Consider the following 23,118-nt stretch of genomic DNA (forward strand, 5'->3'; position numbering starts at 1 on the left):
TAGACTCTACATTTCCTAGATATAGGGAAATTTCCCTAGGTCGGGCAACCTTGTCAGCTGATGCTCAGTGACTCTGGCGATGAGAGGAAATCTTCGCACCATGTGTACGTATGTGTATGTACACATATATATACATATATATATATACTTACATGTATATGTATATATCACTGTATGTGTATGTGTATGTCGGTAGAAACCGGCCGGCTTTTATACCGACTGATAGCAATGTTTTATTATTTTATTAACAATTATTAACAAGTCCGATGTCTTCTTTATTATTGAACTTGCAGGTCACCTCTTCACCTGTTGCTAACTGTAATTAATGCAGTTCAAACCGATTCGTTCGTTCAATTCTGTACCTAGGTACATAGTTGTCTCGCAATCAGTTAACAGTTTCTATTTATATGTACACTATGTATGGAGAGAACATACCAGAAAGTTCCTGATAAGCCACTGATTCAGTTTTATTAATTTTTTGATTCGTATGAATGTGAACGCGAAGCGCGATAAAAAATTATTTATGTCGCGTTTCTTTTATCTATTGATAAACGTTATAACAGCATAAAGCTTCTGTTTTTCCCCACAATAATTACACATGAATTTAATTTGTTTTTGAAGAAAAACATTATATTTAAGGCTACTTTTTACCACTTCGTTCACGTGAAACTTTTTCTAATTGTTTAAAGTGAATAGGTGCAATTTTACGTAAACAATTTCCTCTTCATGTTTGTAAAGTCATATCGAAATCGGTTAAGCCATTCGGAACATTAATCCAAATAGAGAGACCGACACACTTTTTCACTTAATACATACTCAAGGAAATTAAAAAAGGCATTTAAATTGAAACTTGACGATAGCTCTCTCTCCCTGTGTCCCCTTCATTGTATACTTTAAAATTTTAAGATAACTTAATCTAGGATTTATAAGTGGTAGGTACATCGTACATGAGCGAGTATTATGTGAGTTTTCTTGAGTACAAGATAAGTACTCATTAGCAGACAACTCTCAGTGCCTTGATTGCAACAAAAATGCAAATTCGAAGCGGTACGTATCACTGATAGCAATGTTAAAAATAAACTTAGTTGCCATTGTCAAGTTGTTTTTTATGCTGTAACATTACACGAAAGTTAAGTCATACTTTTTGTGATAGGTCATGTTCGAATTCATAACAATAATGTATGCAAGTAGTATATGCGTATTATCATTATTTTTAGCATGTTTAATAATATTATTTATAAAATCTGAGAATCTACTTGAAGAATAATGAACTGGTGACAAATGACGCGAATGATTTTTTATTTAAATAAATTTAGAAACAGTAATGTTTATAGAAGAATAAGTAAGCATTAAATTTTGCTGATACATGTACTTTCACAATTTAAGAAGAAATAACCATAGAAAGAAAATTTGGTGAACATTTTTGAAGAACTAAACGTTTCATTTATGCTATTAATACTTTCGTATAAATATGTAAAATAGTTTTTATTAAGTGTATACCTATTTGATAATTCAGACTGGTTCAATACTGTTTGTAGCAAGACCTTCAAATATCCATAATAAAACTTTCTCCAGAAAAATTTATCACAGAAAGATGTACCTACCCAAATATCATATATCTAATCATTTTCAAAGAGGTACGCGAGTTACTTTCTAATTCTGTTGATTGTTATACGTAAGAAACTGATTTTTCAACAAAATAAATTAATTGGAAGTACAAGTCCATCAATTGTTTCTGTCAAATCATCAAATTCTCAAAAATCAATGCAATGTTTGTATTGCAACTCATCTATACCAATAACGAAGAATTTATAAATACTCAAGAATTACAATTTTACACTAAAGTAACACACTAAAAGTGTAATGGAAATTGATGCAGTCATCTCATTTGATTACATGACATTCTGGAATTAGGTGATTGCTACGTCTGTTTGAATGCCCAGTACGTTGACAAATTTGCTATGCAATAGAGATAAAGGGTTTAAAAATACCCAAAGAAAGACGTTGCAATTTTCTTATTTATTAAACTTCGCGATTTCAAAAAGAAATTAAAGCAGTTTTTATAACTGATGGATTTTATTTTATCTTCCAAAAAAAACTTCCTAAATTTGACTGGACATATCTAATGGTAGAAACAGCGCACAACCCTTATAATGTATAAACAAACATAATTAATACTATTGACAATAACTTGCTAACGTTCTGTCTCGCTACAGAACTGACATGTTTTTCTTCCTTATTAGTACCCAAAGAGTAGAAAGCATTTGTTCCGTTATGCATGTTAGAAGCATGAAAAAATAACTGTCACTAATCATTCGTGTGCAACTTTGTATCAATATTAGCGACATTTGCAACTTGGTATGATAGTAACGTAATTTTTTTTTGAACCAATCTTTCTGATCATGAAACGCGTGGGAATCTGTCTGACACGTTTCCATGCAGCCGGTTAGAACGTACGAAGGTGGTTGAACTTTTACCAGGAACTTCATTTTTGTTTAGTGGCACTAAACTAATTTGAGATTACCATACAACATCATGAAAGGTAGGACCAGCAGTCGTAGGTAAAGTGTGGACGTTCAAAATTGGTAATAGTCCGCAATAAAACTATCGCATTTACTTTCTTCTTTCAACTTACTAGATAGACTGAAGGCTGGCGTTGTAGGGAATATATAGAAGAGAGATGTCAGGTAGGAATTGCAGCGGACACTAATGAAGACGAAGGCATAACATTACACCAACAGAAAAAGATACAGACAAGCAAAATTTGAGCATGTTACCAGCATCGGACCTTGATGAAAGTTCAACATTCTCAGTAATTTAGGAAAGCAAAGACTTTTATTTAAATATATGATTCCAACCAGGCAGTTATAAAGTCAACCCTAATTTTTTACGTAACTACCTAAGCAACCTCTAACTCCTGCACCGTCTACTATTATTCGATTAACTCTTTTCGCTTTGTCTGCACTACTCATCAAGCATTTCCTGACTTAACAAGGACGAGTTCAAAAGGCAACAAATAACTACAATTCCAAGTGGAAACATGATTAAATATATGAAATCCTATGACATTGTTAGTTACTTATTAGTGGACCTTGTAGGTCGGTTGGTTCGTGATTTCTGTTGTCACCTGTCGTAGTTTAGTGGTCAGAACATTGGTGCGTAAAGCCAAAGGTCCCGGGTTCGACTCCCGGCGGGGGTGTGACAACAGCAACAATTTTTCCTTCATTAATTTGAGGTAGTTTGTAGTGGGTAAATAAAAAATCGAAAAAATGATTTCAAATTAATATTGGAAACATGACTATCTATTACGGACTTTGCCAATTTTGATTGTCCCAACTACATCTTTCTTGAAAACCAAAAGCTGTAAAAAAAGATGATAAAGAAGAAAGAGAATAAAATCGGTGCAACTGTCTCCTCTGATGATACAACATTCTAGAATTATTTGGCTATTACAAAGCTTATTTAAAAGATTGCACTACTCTGTAGGCCCATTTTAGATGTCTTTAATCGAAATTTTTAATTAAAGATCTCGTATTGTGGCGTACTGAGCTTGTTTATTAGATGATAATATACAGTTACAATGATATGTTCGCTATTCAACCTTACAAACTGGGTTACAAGGTCTACTGATTTTCAGTATCTATACTGGTTTTAACTGTTATGGTTATGGTGGTTTGAGGTAGAAAATGTTGATCGATTAGTATAATTCCAAGATTGGCATACCTATTTGATTTGCCATGCATCAAGGGTAAGTATTATCAAAAGGAAAACGCGATGTACCACCAGTGATAAGCGCTAGTATTAGTTACGTGGGATGGAAGATAGTTATGATTAAAACGTCCAAATTTGGTCGAATTGAACTAGTTTTTACAACAATGTTATCAATGTCATGGTGTCTCTGATATTTTGTAGTTTTTCTTTGAGTGTATGCAAATTCATGACGTAAATTCATTCAATGATAATGCACAACGTAGTAGACATTACGCGACCAAATCGTTGCGATTCGAGCGACTACATCCACGCATGCATATGTATGTTACATTGGCTATAAATAAATAATTCTATTAATAAATTGACATACCCACCTTTACGCAACTAATACTTGACTATTACACTGTGTGAATGTTCATTAAACTTTTGATAATTGGAAGCTATTAAAAGAAACAGAAACTTAAATATAAGACAGCTGCCGATTTCGTTGATTTGTTGCTTAATTAATTCTTTCAATCAATTTTAACAACTTCCATATGAGATAGAATGTGTTTTTATAAAATTTTAACTTTAATGAAAATGTTCTTGGAATAGTAGTCTCGAAATAGTTCAATTCAATTCAACTACATAGGTATGATCTGTCATCTTTTTTTGCCGTAATATGTAATTTGATTGATGAGGTCAAATACATTTCGAGTAAAATAAAATAAAGATCATGCGTTTTTTGTTATTATTATTAATGCACTGATAAGCCACCTAAAGCTGTTGTCAAAGTATAAACTTTCTAATTAAAACAGGATTTTGAAAATCCTATCAATAATTTATCTCGAACGACTTTACTTCTGTGATAGTTATTAATAGTAGAAATGAAGCAAATTCTTTTAAATTCAAAAAAAAAAGAAAAAAAAAGAAAAACTCTGTTGTGATTACCTACCACGTCCAATTTCCAAATATTTTTCTGACATTTATAATGATAAAAATGTAGACCTATTGCTGTTCCCAAAACCGTGCAATTCTAGTTTTAAAATTAAATCTGACTTGACTTTAAATAATAAAATGATCGTTAATAGTGTGAATATTTTGGCAAAATGTCAAGCAGGATTAAATGAAGAATATACATACATTTACATATTTATGTTACAGACGCTATAACTCTTTATAAAAACAAACAGAAACTGAAATTTAAAATGTATCCTTAATTAAGGAAAAACATTGTAATAACTCGTTTCTAAAAAAAATATGCATTAGTATTTTTTATTGGTTTAATCAGAGGCGGCTAAAATTAGTAGAAGTAGGTAGAAGCAGGGCGATTTTATATGTAATGCTGAAAATTATAAAACGTGCAAATTATCACGAATTAAATTTTATAATACTGTACCTACAATAATAAATAATCCTTCGCAAATACATGCGAACGTAGATTACGTACTTAAACCGCGCCCTTTGTTTACAAATGGATTTCTCTATATACTAAAGAATGACATTTAAATATATTAATAAAAAAGTCCCTTGAAATGTGTTTAAATCCCTATTTGATAATGTTTCGATTTTTATAACAGTATTGTATATATTGTAAAGAAATACAAGGGAAGAAAAAGTAGGGAAAGAGCGAATATAAATATAGAAGGAGTGGCTGATGTTAGGTATCTAGGAAGACAGATAAGTCAGGACGGAAGGAGTAGTAGGGATGTAAAGCAAAGGATAGCGCATGGTCGAGTCGCCTTCAATAAAAAGAAGTCACTTCTATGCTCGCGAACGGTTAATTTAGAAATTGGGAAAAGGTTGTTAAAGGTGTATGTTTGACGGAGGGTGCGGCGGAAAACAAAAGGCTAGAAACCTTCGAAATATGGTGTTACCGGTGAATGATGAGGATACCATGGATAGAGAAGGTTAGAAATGAAGAGGTATTAGAAAGAATAGGAAAACAGAGGATTGAAGTCAATAAAAAAGGTCTAGTCAGAGACATATTAGAGACAGAAACAGGAGTTAAAAGAAATAGGGGTAAACCTAGATTAGATTACTGTTCGCAAATAGTTAAGGATGCAGGATGTTCTAGTTTTAGGGAAATGCGAAGATTAACTCAGAATAAGAAGGGGTGGAGATAAGTGACTGACGACCTTATGATGATGATATGAAGAGTCAGTATTTGAACCCAACAATCAGTATCCTTTACTAGAGAATATTTATTGATAAATTGTTGTATTTAAATAAATATAAGATCAAAATTTAATAAACATCCTCATCTCCTGTTCATACTGTTACATACCAGTAATCCCATGTAGATCTACTTCTTAAGTCCCCTTAATAAGTCCTGTTTCTGCTTCTAATATGTCTCTAACAATCCTTCATATCCAAAAAGTTATCTTACCAATATATCGCGCCTATTTCTTATTAGCCCATTTCCACCCTGACTTATCACTATTTTGAACATAAAGATTGCCTAATATAAGCATAGGTATTTAAAATTAATACTGTTTTTGTTAATAGTACATTTTAATTTGAAAATAACTAATACATCTCCCCACTGTAACTAATGGTCTTATTATATAGATACACGGTATTTGTCTAAAATAGATGTTTAATGATAAAATACCTTGAAAATTAAATTTATTCTACATACCTCCAGTTCAGTTAGAACAAGTGTATAGACAAGTAATCTAACACCACACTCTGTATCGTATTACTTAATACGTATGTGCTTATAGTTCTTTACATTTGTAACAAATTACACGGCGGCATGTATTTTACCGAAGCACGCACAATACCACGTAATAACATTCTTCGACTTGTCCCCAATGATGTCCGTTGTCAAACGAAAACAAAAGGAGAAGATCATCATCATTCTAGAGTACTGTCTTTATACATACATACATACATACATACATACATGTATAACGAAGCACTCTCTTGTTGCACCAACGACAATAATTAGTTGTTATTATAATAGGCACTGATAATAAAATCATTAATAATAATAATAATACAATACCATGTAATAAGAAGAAAGAAAAACACCCGTTGCGAATTATCAACTTTCTTTTTTTGATACTGTTATTTACATTAGATTTTTGAGGCCAAGTTCAATAATGTACTTACATTCTAGATAGTTCCAGTAATACCGATAATCTCCGAGTATAATAACACAATTCTGTATTAATAAACGTTGATGTTTAAAATACCCACCCTGTGCTTGACATAATATACCCTGTGAACATTTACAAAGCACTAGACATCTCCTCTACAATTTCGCAGTCTATTTTTTTAACATCAATATTTTATATCTCAACTTTTACTCAATCAGTTTAGGATAATTCTGCATCATAACGTCGTCAGTCCTAAGACTGGTTGAACACGTACCTCCACTCTTTCCTATCCTGAGCTAAACTTCGCATTTCCCTAAAACTAGAACAACCCACATCCTTAACTATTTGGGAACAGTAATCTAGTCTAGGTCTACCTCTACCCCTCCTAACTCCGCTTTCTGCCTCTAATATGTCTCTGAATAGACCTTCATGACTGAGAAGGTGTCCTACCAACCTATCTCGCCTATTTCTTATTATCTTCCATAGAGTCCTCTGTTCTCCTATTCTTTCTAATACCTCTTCATTTCTAACCTTCTCTGTCCACGGTATCCTCATCATTCGCCTATAACACCACATTTTGAACGCTTCTAACCTTTTCTTATCCGCCGCGTCCACTGTCCATGTTTCGCACCCATACAGCGCCACGCTCCAAAGCTACACCTTTAAGAACCTTTTTCACATTTCTAAGTTAATCGAGCATAAAAGTGACTTCTTTTTATTGAAGGCAACTCGACCCTGAGCTATCCTTTGCTTTATATCCCTACCACTCCTTCCGTTCTGACTTATCTGACTTCCTAAATACCTATAATCAGCCACTTCATCTAATTTTTCATCTCCTATTCTACATATAAATAAATTATTTCTGTTGCAGTTTCGCTTGTATATATTATTTTTCTAATATCAATTTATATCTCAGCTTCTACTCAACGGATTTAGTTATTTAAGTGTAGAGCACATCTTAAAATATATATATCTTCTTTTATAGGCCCTATAGACTAAGAGGAAATAATTTTTTTACAGGTAGTTAAGTTTATTTCTTTGAGGATTCAAAAACCATATTAAAACCAACTAATCATAAAACCTCATGCACAAGCAGTTACAGTGTTTGTTTGCTGATATCTTTTCTTCTTAATTTTTAACAACAATATTTCCTGTTGTTTATATTTTTTTTCAAGCTTCAACTAACTTTTATTTCGAATTTCAACAAAAAGTTAACAATGGGAACTAGAATCGCTAAACTGTGAAATGCAACTGCATATTTAATGCTTATTTAAAATTTAATAGTGTTTTCTAGACATATGCAGGTAATGCAAAACTTTTTTCACCGAACATGGAGATTAAACGTTTGTTTGTCGGTATTTTTCCTTCATATGCATAATTTTTTCAAAGTCTATCTGAAAATATCATCCATTTTCTTGAAGACAGTCTTACATTAATCGAACTCTTAAAATCCTTTGAACAAAACGTAATATCCTTCAAAAGTTTTCAATTACTTAGTTATATTATCTTATTATTTATATAAAAAGATAACTAAAAGCCCTGTGACTATTATTGTGTATGGAATATAGTTCCTATAATATGTACCATGTCATTGATAAACCATATCCATTTGTAGTCGTATAAGTAGGTAAATCATTTTAAAAACCCTACGCAATGTCTCCGTCTATTTTCGAAGTCCAGTGTCAATGTCCACAGAGGCTTTTTGTACGTTTTAAAAATGCGTACGTTTACAAAAACATCTTGTTCACATTAATTCTATTAGGCCACAAAACAAAAGGGAACACAGCAGACAACACAACGTCAAGTATCAACGAGAACTACTAATTAAAAAATCGCTCTGTAAAGTTTTACAAGTTTATTGTCGTTACGTTCTAAACGGTTTTAATAGAAATATTCATCTATTTTAAATGTTAATTAAGGTTAATACATTACATACATAAATGAAAAGTACTAATAATAATTCTTATATGTATTTTTGAAACAAGACTAGAATTCTTGTCTTGTCTCTACGTCTTTTTTTTTTATTTAGGTCAAAAGTTTCGCTACTACGTATATTTTTGCTTTATTTTCTCATAAGCGTGTCCAAATCGCCTAATAAATTTTATGTTTATCGCGTTTGTGTGGGACCGTTTTATTCTCAAAACATCCGGTAGTAAAACTTTGAATTGTATTGGAACCTAAGCACCAAAAAAATAAACGCCCTGTATATAAAATACCCGCAACTGTAAGGTACATTTCTGTATTAACTACGCCAGATTTTAATAATAAATATTGTTGAAACATTAATACTAAAAAACAAAACGCCTAAATAATCCTTTTCCTTTTTTTGCAGACTTACAGGACAAGAAAAGGTTGAGGACGTCGAACTTCCCACTGTTCCAATTTATGTTAAACGAGGTTAATGCAGTGACGTAAGCACGAAAACATCAAATTTTATTAAGGTAAAATTTATTTCACTATTGACTTATAAAATACTAACCAAAAAAATACTTATTAAAAGGCGATTTAATTCTATGAGTCATGAAGGACCTCTAAGAATTAGTGAGTTATATACACGTTAAATCCTATAAAGAAATCTGGATCATTAATTAAAGACTCATTCTGTGACCTTTTGACCCACCAATACTTTAATTATTATAAATATCTAACTTTTAAAATAGTTCAATAATTTTCACTTAAGAGAAGTAAACTTCTATCTCGAAAACAAAAACTTAACTAAACTTTTATTCATTTATTATTGGAGATTATCCATCAGTTAACATCTCTAGTTGATCAGTAATTATGAGACACCCTTTTAATTTACTCTGTCTTTACAACCCCCTTCAAAATGTCACATGTATTCCAGAAAACTTTTGCGTTTCTAAAATTTAAATTTACAGTTACTGTAATTGCAGAAACTAAAATTGTAGCAAAAGGCTTCTTTATTTTGGGAACTTCTTTAAACTTTTTGCCGTAAATGTATATTTGTTTTGCAATAAAAACTTGGCTAACTTTACATCTGCGTCACATTGTAATACAGTATATATAAATAGTCCATTCAAAATGCCTTTTAATTCCCGCATCTTTGGAACATTAAATTCCATCTAACAACATTATTATTATAATATGTCTATAATAATAATAATTCATTGTTTGATTCCAAGGTATATCGAAAAACAACTCGCTTGATACGTGTGAACGTATTTTATGATTACATTATTTTGCACAAGCCGAATCAGTGCTTAAATTAAACTATTAGCTGTGCCTATTGTACTTTACAAATCCAAATTCTTTTAATAAAAGCATCACGTTTTACTGTTTCTATTATTGACGACGATCGAGGCACATGCTTCTTGTAAACAAACCGAAAGAGAACCTCAACAGCAACAACAATTGCATCACAAATCGCATAAAACAATTAACAAGAAATTATTATCGATAAAAGAGACAACAATCAAACGATTAATGTACCTGTTTACAAGAAGACGACCGTCTTTTGGTCGTCGTCGTCGTCGCGACGGCCGGCGTCCCAAATCAGAGCGTCCTCGCTGTCAGCCACAATCGCACTACTAACCGAACAAGGGCATCCAAGGTCGTCGTTTCTCACAATCGTAGCATCCCGCGACGGACGCCGCGCCGCCAAAAGCGCTACCTACGCCACTCGGCGTAAACTAAATTCAAATACACTAACAGTGCATTCCCGTGTGCAAACCAACTTACGTGACCGCATACAGAGAACAAATAACAACATTGCAAAAGAATAATTTATTGTGTTATTTATGTATTTTTATTTAGGTAGAACACGTTTTTGAGATCATAATAGCGTTTTTTGTTTTGCGATATCTCAAGCGGTTCCGAAAATATAAGCCGGAATAACTAGATATTACACGCGCGGCTTAATATCGCGCGGTACAATATCGCACGGTGGAATATCGCGCGGTACAATCTCTAATGGCGCGTGATGCAAGCGACTCCACGAGCGAGCGGTTTTGTATCAGTCGACGCCCCGTATACGAGCTGCTCTCACTGAGCTTCAAACACTGTTTTATGTTTGAAATAGATGTACAACAATTGTTGAGAAATTAGCATAGAACATTTAGGAAATATTTAAATACTTTTCTGTTTATTATTATTTTTGAAACAATGCAGATACCAAAGTTGTTAACAATAGACAAAGTACATTTTCAGAATAATATTTAGAGTTGAATTAAGCGACCGTAATATTATACTAGTCTAGTACCTGAGTTACTACCCTTGTTATACCTTTAACTGATTCTAGTTTTACATGGTAGAAATTCATTACACTTATGCATTAACTCACTTATCAGTTTACACACTCATCAGGAAAAGTCACAAGGTGGTGAAAGATAAGACAGGAATTTATAAGTAAATCTGACTTTTATTACGTTAAGTTTAAAATAGTACGAGACCCGAATTTTCCTCAGTTTTCTCGAAGCGCCACCTAACACATTTTTGTCAAAACTCGGGAAAACAACACGTAAAGAATTCACATTTTCTACGAGCAGCCTTTAAAACGCATCAATAGATGGCANTACTGTTTCCAACACCTCCTGTTTTGAATCTCAAATTAATCGATATCGAACACAAAACTAAGTTATTATTATGAGTGACTTTTTCCATATTGATAACTTTGTGATTATTTTAAAATTTCAAAAGCAAAAAAGGAGATTAAGTGCGAGACTGGAATGAAATTTGATTAGAAAGCATTTTGGTCTAAATGCCATACCCCATAGCGAACAATATTTGGTGTTTAAAAGATGTTGAACAACAACAAACACCATAAAGCGTGTTATTGAATGAATAATGGTGCAAATATATTATCATAAAGTTAATTAGTGTTACCAAATGTCCAAATGCCCAAAGCTTTACCAAAACAGACATCATGTTACTTACTTCTTTCCTCATTAGCCCGACCATTGTTTTGTAAGATACGTTTACTAGCTGTAAAGAGGAAAAAAGAAGTAAATAAATGTTTATTCTGATGTTTTGTTTAAAAAAAAAATTATGACAACATTTTGTAAAAAATCAATTAATTCGTAAAAATGTTGTGTTATTTGTGTATTAAATTCAATAATAAATAAATAATTCGTACTGGGCCCCCTTGAGACCCGTCTAATCGTTTGTTGTTGACTTTATAGAAAGTAACTAAAAATGGAATACTATTTATTTGTGATTGAACAATCGCAATAATAAATGAACGAAAAGATAAAATTTTCACCCAAAAAGCTTTGACATGTTTAACTTTTTAATCTATCATAAAATCAAATAAATACTGCCTTTTATTGAGACGCGAACAGGTTGATGCACAGATTAAATGCACTTTATAATTAATTAAAATTGCATTAAAAAGAAATTAAATGAAATATGTGAAAATATGAAAATGACATCGTAATAGTTTTTGTGAAAATGTATCTGCTTCAAAATATTTTATCATTCTCCTTAAATAAGGCTTTAAAACCACTCGTTTTAAAATGGAAACAGTCCAAAGTTGTCTATGTCAAAGTTAAAAGTAATTTTTTGAATAACCGATTGTATAAAAATCATATTTTATATATATAAGAGCAATAATGAATTCCTTTTTAAGAAGGCATAGAAGAACCAAACATATTTTTTTTTTTTAATTTCGACTTGCAACTCGAAATTGCGACTCGCAACTGGAAATTTCGACTTGCAATCCAAAATATCGAGTTTAAATTGGAAATTTGAACGTTGCTTATTGAGTTGCCCTTAAATGTTGTGACAATTATTGTCTACAATTAAATTTGATACATAGATTGGTATAGGGTTAGACTAGCTTTAGTTTATCCGTATAAACCAAAGAGAGTGCACAGTTACGACAACACGAATGAAGTGGTTAGGTTGGGATTAATTAAAGTTAGGTTAGGTCGCGATTCAATGAGGTTAGGTTAGGTTAGGTTGAAATTTCAAAATATAGAATTTGTTTGATCCTTCCATGTTTTCGTACCTTTCCTTTAACCGGAATTAAATCCATGATCTACAGTCGATTATTTGTTAAAAACTAAAATAACCTTGTTCCATTATTTCTCCATTAAAAAAAAAAATAAATAACAATAACATTAATAATACTAGAAAGTCATTTTTAGTATAGATAACAGAAGTCTTTCGTGTTGTTGTTTTTGTTTTCTCTAGGATGCCTATTATCCTTGTTCAGCCCTCTTTGTCTTCGCTGACGACATGAAGGAGTTGCGTGGTCCTTTTTCGTCCCATATTGCATATTTTGAAGTGACAAAGCGTGAGATCTGAAACACATGTAATTGTTTGTCAGAGATTTACAACCACGACCATTGAATTTAGTTAATTATTATTTCCGATGCAATATAATCACATACATAAATATATATGACTATCGTTTAATGAAGCTGTTTATCATACTAAAGGATTTCTTCAATCTTATCTTCAACAATAATCGAATTGGAATTGCCGCAATATTTCATAATGTCCCTAAATATTACTACGGAGTACAAGTACTTATCTACAGTCAAAACCAAAAGTATGGAATAAATTCTAAATTCCAAAAAAGGGGAACGTATTTTCAGAAAGACGCTCCTTGTGCAATAAATATAAATTCATTATTTGAGAGAAAAATCTAAGTAGAAAAACGTCCATTCAGTTTTAATCTTGTTGCTGTGAGAATATTTTCAAGTCTTTTTAGTCACACAAACAATTTTTTGGCAAAAGAATGCCAAAGGCAATACGCAGTCAACACGATCGAATTAACCAAATGTTCAAAATATGAACCAAGATCAATTCTGCTTTTGAATTCTTCCATTTGAAGTGCATATATACTAGAAGCAGAGACAAGAATATTAGGGATGGGGGATGATACTCCAATACTTTAAACTAGATGCGAATATTGACTCAAATTTTCTGTACTTTTATGAAACGGCTGATATAATATGAGATGTGATAATAAGAACAAAAACTGAAATTTCAAAAACAGATGAATTTTGTAGAAAGGTTAACAGCCTTATTTTGGATAAATTTCTTATCAATATCGGGCCAAAGTTTATCAACAAACCTAAAATTTGAATTTTCACTTCGCAGTATCGCCAAACACGTTTCACCGGGTGTTTTTGACGCATTTAATATAATTTATTATTCTACTTTGTTGGCATAAAAGTTTTCTAAACGATGATAATCGTATTTTTCTTTCTTTATTTACTATAATCTACGTTTATCTCTGCCCCTACCCCTATCTACTCCTGTTTCTGCTTCTAATACGTCTCTAACTATCCCATCGCGTCTTACAAGGTGTCCTACCAACCTATTTCTTAAATTAACTTGCACCTGTTATCCTACTGTTTCCAACACCTCCTGTTTTGAATCTCAAATTAATCGATATCGAACACAAAACTAAGTTATTATTATGAGTGACTTTTTCCATATTGATAACTTTGTGATTATTTTAAAATTTCAAAAGCAAAAAAGGAGATTAAGTGCGAGACTGGAATGAAATTTGATTAGAAAGCATTTTGGTCTAAATGCCATACCCCATAGCGAACAATATTTGGTGTTTAAAAGATGTTGAACAACAACAAACACCATAAAGCGTGTTATTGAATGAATAATGGTGCAAATATATTATCATAAAGTTAATTAGTGTTACCAAATGTCCAAATGCCCAAAGCTTTACCAAAACAGACATCATGTTACTTACTTCTTTCCTCATTAGCCCGACCATTGTTTTGTAAGATACGTTTACTAGCTGTAAAGAGGAAAAAAGAAGTAAATAAATGTTTATTCTGATGTTTTGTTTAAAAAAAAAATTATGACATTTTGTAAAAAATCAATTAATTCGTAAAAATGTTGTGTTATTTGTGTATTAAATTCAATAATAAATAAATAATTCGTACTGGGCCCCCTTGAGACCCGTCTAATCGTTTGTTGTTGACTTTATAGAACGAAGAATTGTTAATTTAACGCAATCGTACAGATATAACAATCAGATCTATACAATGTTGCCCTCGCCATATGTAATTAACTTATTTCCTTTATTATTTTTTTTATTAAGAGATATCGTTATCAACTATGAAAGACAAGAACTGTAACTAGGGAGACAGTTCGTCTTTCACGTTACAGTTATGGGTGGTTCACACTACACCGTTTCGGATCCGAGCCGTGTACGTATCGAATCCGTGTCACCGAGTTTTACGTTGATACTACGCCAAGCTAAAACACAGTAAAAAATAAGCATTCATGAGGAGCCGTCCTAAATTTTATGTTTTATGTCCGAAACAATGTCAAGGTATGACGTTGCGTGAATTATTACATATAAATAGAAAAAGGGTTGTACAATTTGTACCCTGCTCGGACCCTAAACAGTCGATGTAACGTGAATCCTCCTGTATCAGTCTTGTAAAGCGTCAATTGCTTTTATTTTTTATCACAAACCTTTTGCAATTTATTTTATCATTTATTACAAACATTTTTAATGATACTACTCCTATGTTATAACTTGTAATCATAATATTTACATATTAAAAAAGGCAAGTAGGTACTTTATCTACTTCACTTGAAACGGCGGTAATAGATAATCAAAAATGTAACACATTCAGTTTTATGCGTTTTAGGAAAATATTTTTTTTTACAAAATTGTCACATTTACTGCACTTGAAGCTTCGAAAAGTGTATTTAAGTCAGTCTACCTACATCTGCGTAAAATTAAGCTATGAATTCATTAACTATTGAATATTATAATAACATCAGACAACACGCGTACTATTAATATATTTCAGTTGATAAACACTTTATTTTTGGTTAAATAACGTTTAATTTTATGTTATTTTAAGCCAAATATCCATTAGTTATTAGTTTCTAGTTTCAATGGGCGATCTACTGAAAGTTTAATAACAAATAACAAAGACAGTTTAGATTGCTGGAATGAGAATTGTACAGGGTGTCGATATGATAACCTTCATCATCTTAATATTTTTAAGTCGATATTCCCTTATTTTAAAAGGTTAAAAGATAAAGACTTTTTTTATGTTCAGATAGCAACAGAAAATGTCTTCTGTTTATGATTTATTTTCCTGTAAATGTTTATAAACACCGCACAAAAATGATAATACATACAGTTAACAATAAGTAATACTTGAATGATCTAATACTTTTGAATTGTCAAAAATACGTAACAAAATACGTAAACACACATTTCATTGGTTGCTTCTACTAAAACGTCGGTGGGCGTATATCGCTGGTATTTTGAAAATAGGTTGCAAATTACGTTACAAACACTGCAGATAAAAAAAAATATAATATCTGTCGGTCTGTATCTTTATATACGCAGTATACAAATTTGTTTGTATCGAAAACTGAATATACTTAACCCTTATAAACTCAAAAAATTGTAAAATTGTAGGTAAATTAGCTTATAATAAGTACATAATCAAACACAAACGCCTACAGCACTACCCCGAATCAAATTCAAAACTATACACCGCAAATTCAAATAATACACAATAGATGGCACCGGCAATCAACTGCATACTCCACCGATGAAATCATTTTTGCGCTCTCGACAAGGATTACCTATTAAATGTTTGAATTAATGACCTTATGTTGATTATTTATGTGATTATTATTATAAATAATACCAGAAAAATGGTCTTTCTCTATGGCGTGGGCGCGTACGCCCTCATAACCTAACTCATCGACCACCACTGCTCTCTGTATTCTTCCTCATTCCAAAAAGTCACCCTATAATTGGCCCATACGACAAATACTAAAGTCGCAAATCTCATAATGACATCCGTAGGTATATCAAAGGCTAAATTTATTATCGTGCTTCAATTACGCTTTCCAAACACGTACGCCATATATACTTACGTATATGTAATAGCACACCGAAGTAAATAGAAAGACGAAAAGTTTTTACTTACAGTTAACATATCGCTTATCCTTCTTAGAAAATGCCTTCCTTTGAAGCCTCTTGGAATCCCCAACGTTTCGGAAATTTTCCGACATGTCCTGTAAGGAAAGTTGTGTTTCTTTTAGCTTGATTAAATATGTATCCTTCAATGCTGGCGGCATATTCCTAAGAAAATCATCCAAGTTGTACGGATTACTCTCATCGTTTACAGGCTTCTGAAATTAATGAAAAATTTTCGTAAGTTAAACTTTATTAGTATATTACGCATTGTAAAAATCCTAAGAGCTTATTTAAAGTCGTCTAAAAAGTTTACCAGTCAATTCTACGCAAGATTTTACGAAATATTTTCCTTTGTACTTTTTTAATCTGACGTCTAATTCTGCAGTTATTTCATGTTAAAAGTTGACCAATCGGGATGCACTTTGTTTGCTGCAAGTGGAGTGCGCCAATCGCTGCTGACGTGGTAGTGCAACTTGCAGCTGTCTGCAGCAAAAAGAGCGCACCCGGATTGGTCAATTACGCAATTTGCAATGTTAATATCTAAATAACTATGCGTCTAATCGAAAAACTGTAAAGGAAAAAGTTTCTTAGAATTTCCCGAACAATCGAATTATGTAGATATTTCTCGAAAACAATGAATACATATAAGCTCTCTAAAGCGCTTTTCATATCTTTATAATCTGCAATTGAAACAATCGTTCGACACAAATGTGATTAGGTCAATACGACAAAACTTCTCGAAACGAAAATGAAAATAGGTATGTAAAGAAGGTCTTCAAGATCCGTTACGTAACATCACCTAAACCAACAATTATCATTATCCTGTTACAAGGCGTAAATAAGCTTTGAAAAATGATTTCCATCATACACAAGCTTATTATTACGTGGAAGTAACACTTTCATTTGCTATCGCTTCTGATTCATGATTACCGCTCCATATGGCATAAATTTACAACTGTCTTTAATCAAACACGTGTCCGATGGAATTTTTGTTTTTCCGATATTTAAATTACAAATCATATCATTGTTATTTAAATGAGGCAGTTTTACCTTATTGGAGATCTTTTGTAGATTTTCATTAAAAATCTTTTCTTTAGCTAACACTGTAGGTATATATAATATCATTGTTTATATGAAATATTTTTTATAAAAACGACTGACTATATAATTCCCATTTTTATGTGAGACATTATTTGTTTCTTATTTAGATATTTTGAGAAATTCGCGATTATGTGTCAAAAGAGAAAATAAATGTAAATTATTTAAACGAAAATACTTCTATTTTGATGTAATTAATTGTTTCGTCTTGTCCTAGAAAAGAAGAAAAACACCGAACTTTTTGTTACATATGCCGGTTATATATATTAAGAAATTAACGCACTAATTATATTTTCCGTTAATTTTGTGTCATCTTCTCTACCAAATAAGATCAAAGCACAAATTCCTACACCTTTTTTTGTGATGAAAGTCTCAAAAGAATTCCGAAGGAAAATCTGTAAGGACACACATAAATAAATGTATCCATAAAGCGTTCCAGGTTCTTGGGTGGAACCCATACAACTTCTAAATACGTTTACGACATTGGTTTATTACATTCTTGATTAAATTCGACATTTTTTATATTACAGAAACAAAAAAAAAATAGATTTAAAAGCGAAATTATGATTTACTGCGTAGGTGAAAGATTATCGCTAATTAGCGAACAAAAGGATTTCTTTTTAATCAAATTTTTATTAAGCATGAAGTAACATCCAATGAAAATATAGAGTAGACGTACGGTTCAATCAATTAAAAGAGAAATCGTACCTATTTATTATAAAAGAATCTTTACTTGAATAAAATTCTAGGACATCTCTTTATCGACCCATATAAATAACTATTTTTAAATTAAATATGTCATACAATTTGAGGGTTCTATAATCCAATTAGAAATGATCCAGAATGCAACTTGTAAGATCCATGTCAGGGATTTAAATTGAATGAAATTCTCCGTTCGATAGATTATTTTACTTTTTCTTTCGGTTATTATTAGCTACTAAAGCAGAAAGATAACAATTTAGACTCTGTTTCTATTTTACGGTTTTTATTTAATAAGTCTATCTGACAGAGCAATTTTTGAAGTAAAAGAATGTCTTCAGTAAGAATTAGTTATTGTTATTATTAGATAACAGAATGGTATATTATTAATGGAAAAAACCACTATAATGAATTATTACGAATATCTTTATCGTATCTCCCATTCATTCATCCAATGAAAATCTATAATAGGGTTCACTAATTCGTAACAATGATAGACTACAATGTTGCAATTATTGTACACATATATGCACAGAGATAGCAGAAACATTTAGGTCTACTAATCTTTATGCTGTTAAAAAAAAGTCAGTCGTTTCTTCCTAATAGCATGGAATATTCTTAATTGTATTTATTGTTGTTATCATTAAAACAACAAAAAAATGCAATTTATATACGTATCATTATAATATACTTATATATATATATAATAAGTTCCTTCATTACAATGTATCAAGCGATTGATTTATTTTGTTTTGCATGACTTTATTATGAATCAATTGACAACTCATAAAAAATAAACGATATGTATAAAAATTATTATCCCGTATAGCTATGTACTTATATATATTGTTTGACTAAAATTGCGAATGAATCATGATCGTCATCATCATCGACTATCTTAAGAAAATCATCCTATGTCTCGAATCTCTTTATCTATTCTAGGTCTATTTCTTCCCTCTTTCTTTCCCGTTTGTGCTTTTAATATGTATTAAACTAACACTTCATATCTGAAAAGGTTCCCACAAGCTTGTCTGGACTAGTTTTTATTTTTAGCATCCCCTTATAAGTCCACACCATTCTATTTTCCGAAAAGATATAAACAAAAGATACTTGCATGTATTTATAATAGAAAAATATAAAAATAATTCGGAAAAAAACTATTATCAACAATTACTAAACATGTATTATTTATCAATTCTTTTAACCCAAAAACTTATTTGTTTGATAACTGTATCAATCAAATTACATAGTTCAAAGTGTATAATTTCCAAAAAAACGTTCGGTAGTTATTCTAATAATTGTGCAGACGACCTTTCGACGACACCAGGCGCGTTTAAATTTTATCAACTAAAAGTTAGACTAATTTTTTTTGCTAGTCTATTTGTTCATCTCTTATAATTTTCTTTTTATCACTAGTACGGTTTATTTTTGTTGACATAATTCCGCACGCGTTTTATTACCTTTAAATTAAATTTATGAATTGTACATACGTAGAAACAATAAGAAGGTCAATGAAATTATTTTCGGAAATCTATGCAATTCTCAAATGTGAAAATGTAATGATCTCTCATCAGTAAGCAAACAAATTATTTGGTTTATAATGAGTCAATGAAATATCTTCCTTTATTCCATCTTTATAAAATAATTCACCGAAATATACACGTTTTTGAAAATAAATATATAAAGATTAGGAATGTCTTACTTCGCACCAAGATCAAATAAAATTTTAAGGTAGGTGCACCGTAGTGATGTTGAATCGCCAGTGATTAATTGTAGTAATACAAAATATACACTATAATTAAACAAAAATTAATTTGACCAATCTTTATCACAACTTCATAATAACAGATAACAGATTTTTAAAGAACAAAATTGCAGCTGGAATATTTATATTTTATTTAATTGTGTACTCACCGATAAGGGAAAAACTGGGTCGTACAGACTGTTGTCATTCACATTACCGTAGTTTCTTGGCTGCAAGAACTGCTGGAGAGAAACCCTGAGGGGCTTTGTGTGATTTCCCGGCACCAAGAGTAAAAGAAACGCGGTAATCACTTTCATAATTGTACTTACTTAATAGTAATCGTACCGATTAATTAATTACTATTGTAAGATTATCTTAACGGCTGATTGATGCGAACAAATTTTTACAAACACTTCTCACTCTGACTTGTTCAAACGAAGAGAATACAGACTTGTGCGCGCCGCCTTTTTATTATTTTGCACATTAAAATTATTCCGTCACAAATATTATTTCATATCAATGAATATATATACATATATGTTTATTATGTGTGTGTATAAACTTAGAGTTCAAATACTACAACTTCTGCGTGTGTCAGTGAAAAGAAAATGTGAACCGTTCGCTCACTGCCCCTGAAATATATTGTTTATGTATGTAGCAAACCGACGCGAACCGTCCCTTTTCAAAATTTCCCGCTCGCTTCGTCGACTCCAAAGCTCGCGATCGCTTCACCCGATTGGCTGACAGGTAGTCGTTTTCCCTCAAATTACCACGACACATTTATACGATCGTCTCATTCCCCACCCTTAAACCAACAGGTACAAACACAAACTAACCAACCAAAAATACTACTCCACGCAATGTATGTTACGTTCCGATTCATAATATTAGAAAATAACATAAATTTGATTTTGCAGAACCAATATTTCTTAAAATCTATGTACAGATAGCTACATGTTTGTGGGTCAATGTGCTGTACAAAAAATTAAATAACAATAAACTTTTAAGCTAGATTTATCGTCTCGAGTAAGTATTTCTTTATTCAATTAGAATTCAATGAATGAAGTTAATTACAAGATTAGTAGAATCAAAACACATATAGATAGATGTTCCTGGAATCAGATTTGTTATTATCGTCCATATTTTACTTGAATCTATGAAACTATGAGAGGCTACTCATCTAACATCTCTCTCCTTATAGTTAAATGTTATCTGTGCAAAAATGAATAATTTTAAAATAATGATTGCACATACAGACACAAATATGGGTGAATCATCTATGATAACAAATAATGCGATACCAATAGTGTAAATACAAATACAATAATATAATTATTTTCCATACTATTACACCCTCATACCTAAACCCTTGTCTGATGAAGCAAATGTTTGCGAAGCGTATGCTTCTCGAAAACTATAGCAACAATAAACTTTTCGAGATCTACCTCAGCCCTTAACTCCTATTTCTGTTTCTACTATGTCTCTAACTACCCATTTTATATCTAAAAAATCTAAGCATGCTTATCTTTTCACCCTGTATGTTTATAGTTATCCCTGTTTTTAATAATATTAATCAATTCTTCGATACATAGTACATTGTCACCGCTGGGTAAGTTGCAAGTAATTGAAGAAGTTGTGAAAATCATAAAATTGCAATATTTCGTTGACATTATGGATTTTCAACCTGTAAGGGTTGAAACCTTTCAATTTATGCACACGTACAAAATATTTATACTTATGTAACTATATCTTGTACGATTGGTTAATTATCAGAAGCACATTTTCAATAGAAATGAGAAAACGTGCGCCGTTTTGTGAATGAATTTATTGAAAATCGACATTTTCAATTAACCTACACAGTAAGGTGTAAATCACACATCAAACTCGCCTTATTCATAATAAATAATAATTATTATTACCTATTTACTACCACCCGAGTGTGGAAATCAATGGAAAACAATAATACATTAGTAACATCAACTGAAAATACGAACCCAAAGCCATCTTTGAAAGTATACAGCACGTAGTTATAAATAATTAATTTACAATTTTTTTTACATAATGAATAGTTAGAACAACAGTAAACAAGCCGGATCCTTGATAGTCCTTACAATCAATGTTAAACACTAATTTGTCTCAATTTTGATGGTTAATGATTAGTTTTAGAAAATACTACAAATGGCGCAGTGAACGCCATCTGTAGCACGATGCTACATTTTAGGATTACGTATGCTCGTAAGATTAGTTTGATGATAAACACAATACGCTCTTTTTTCAATGTAATACAAAATATTAGAATTTATTTTAAACTAATGGGATATGCTATAAAGGACCTTTGTTCCTATTTTTTTTCTAACTGTTACATCTTTACGAAATTGTCCTCTATATTAAGTTATTTACGAAAGTAATTGTTACCTACGTTATTTTGTTTATTTGAGTTCTCTTGCCGACCTTATTCTTTAATTAGATCCAAATAAAATCTCCTAAATATGCTGGAACATTATCCCGTGTTATTTTTAAGATTCTACTCTCAATCTTCATTTAAGATAAATTCGTTGTCAACGCGAATTTATTTTAAAAAAGACTTAAATATTTAGTACTGCTAAGTGTAGTATTTCATATATGTCGAAAGGATCTTCAAAATACTTAAATATATTAAAAGCTGCAGTTAGCGGTAAATTTTCATAGATGGCGTTATACTACCAATAGCTCGATTAATAAATCGAGTATAGCATGAAGCAATAGTTAGTTATCGAAACCGCTTGTAACTTCTAAATTAGGATAAACTGTTGTTCATAAACCTATTTTTCTAGGACATGTTGCAGTGTTTCCTCCTCCTGGTTCTAATTTTATATATTTTAATATTCGTTTTTCCCAAATCCCGTTTGACAAAA

At 31.4% G+C, this 23,118-nt stretch overlaps 2 protein-coding genes across 5 annotated transcripts in view; both read right to left on the reverse strand.

Moving 5' to 3' along the window:
* The window catches only part of LOC108733878 (glycogen-binding subunit 76A), a 22,674-nt gene extending 12,267 nt beyond the window's left edge, over positions 1-10,407 (reverse strand). Inside the window, exon 1 of one of the 3 annotated variants that reach the window (XM_025981171.1) lies at positions 10,245-10,407. The gene's annotated coding sequence lies outside the window, so the exon portion shown is untranslated. Of the gene's footprint in view, positions 1-6,331; positions 6,512-10,244 lie in introns of those variants that run through there. The other 2 variants (XM_018465226.2, XM_018465249.2) reach the window with 2 other exon arrangements.
* A 1,544-nt stretch (positions 10,408-11,951) lies between these two features.
* Positions 11,952-21,082, reverse strand: LOC108733911. Of its 2 annotated transcripts, XM_018465267.2 has the most exons (4): positions 20,395-21,082; positions 16,694-16,898; positions 14,473-14,520; positions 11,952-13,054 (listed from the first exon to the last, which is right to left on the reverse strand). In XM_018465267.2, the coding sequence occupies exons 1-4, from the start codon at positions 20,539-20,541 to the stop codon at positions 12,963-12,965; spliced, it is 492 nt and encodes a 163-aa protein (XP_018320769.1). In that variant the 5' UTR covers positions 20,542-21,082; the 3' UTR covers positions 11,952-12,962. The 2 variants fall into 2 exon arrangements, with proteins under 2 accessions (XP_018320769.1, XP_018320778.1); XM_018465276.2 differs by lacking the exon at positions 14,473-14,520 and having other exon boundaries at positions 20,395-21,080.
* Between the last annotated feature and the right edge of the window lie 2,036 nt (positions 21,083-23,118).

This window comes from Agrilus planipennis, unplaced genomic scaffold (genome assembly GCF_000699045.2).
Source record: "Agrilus planipennis isolate EAB-ADULT unplaced genomic scaffold, Apla_2.0 scaffold1, whole genome shotgun sequence".
In the NCBI taxonomy this organism is placed as follows: domain Eukaryota; kingdom Metazoa; phylum Arthropoda; class Insecta; order Coleoptera; family Buprestidae; genus Agrilus; species Agrilus planipennis.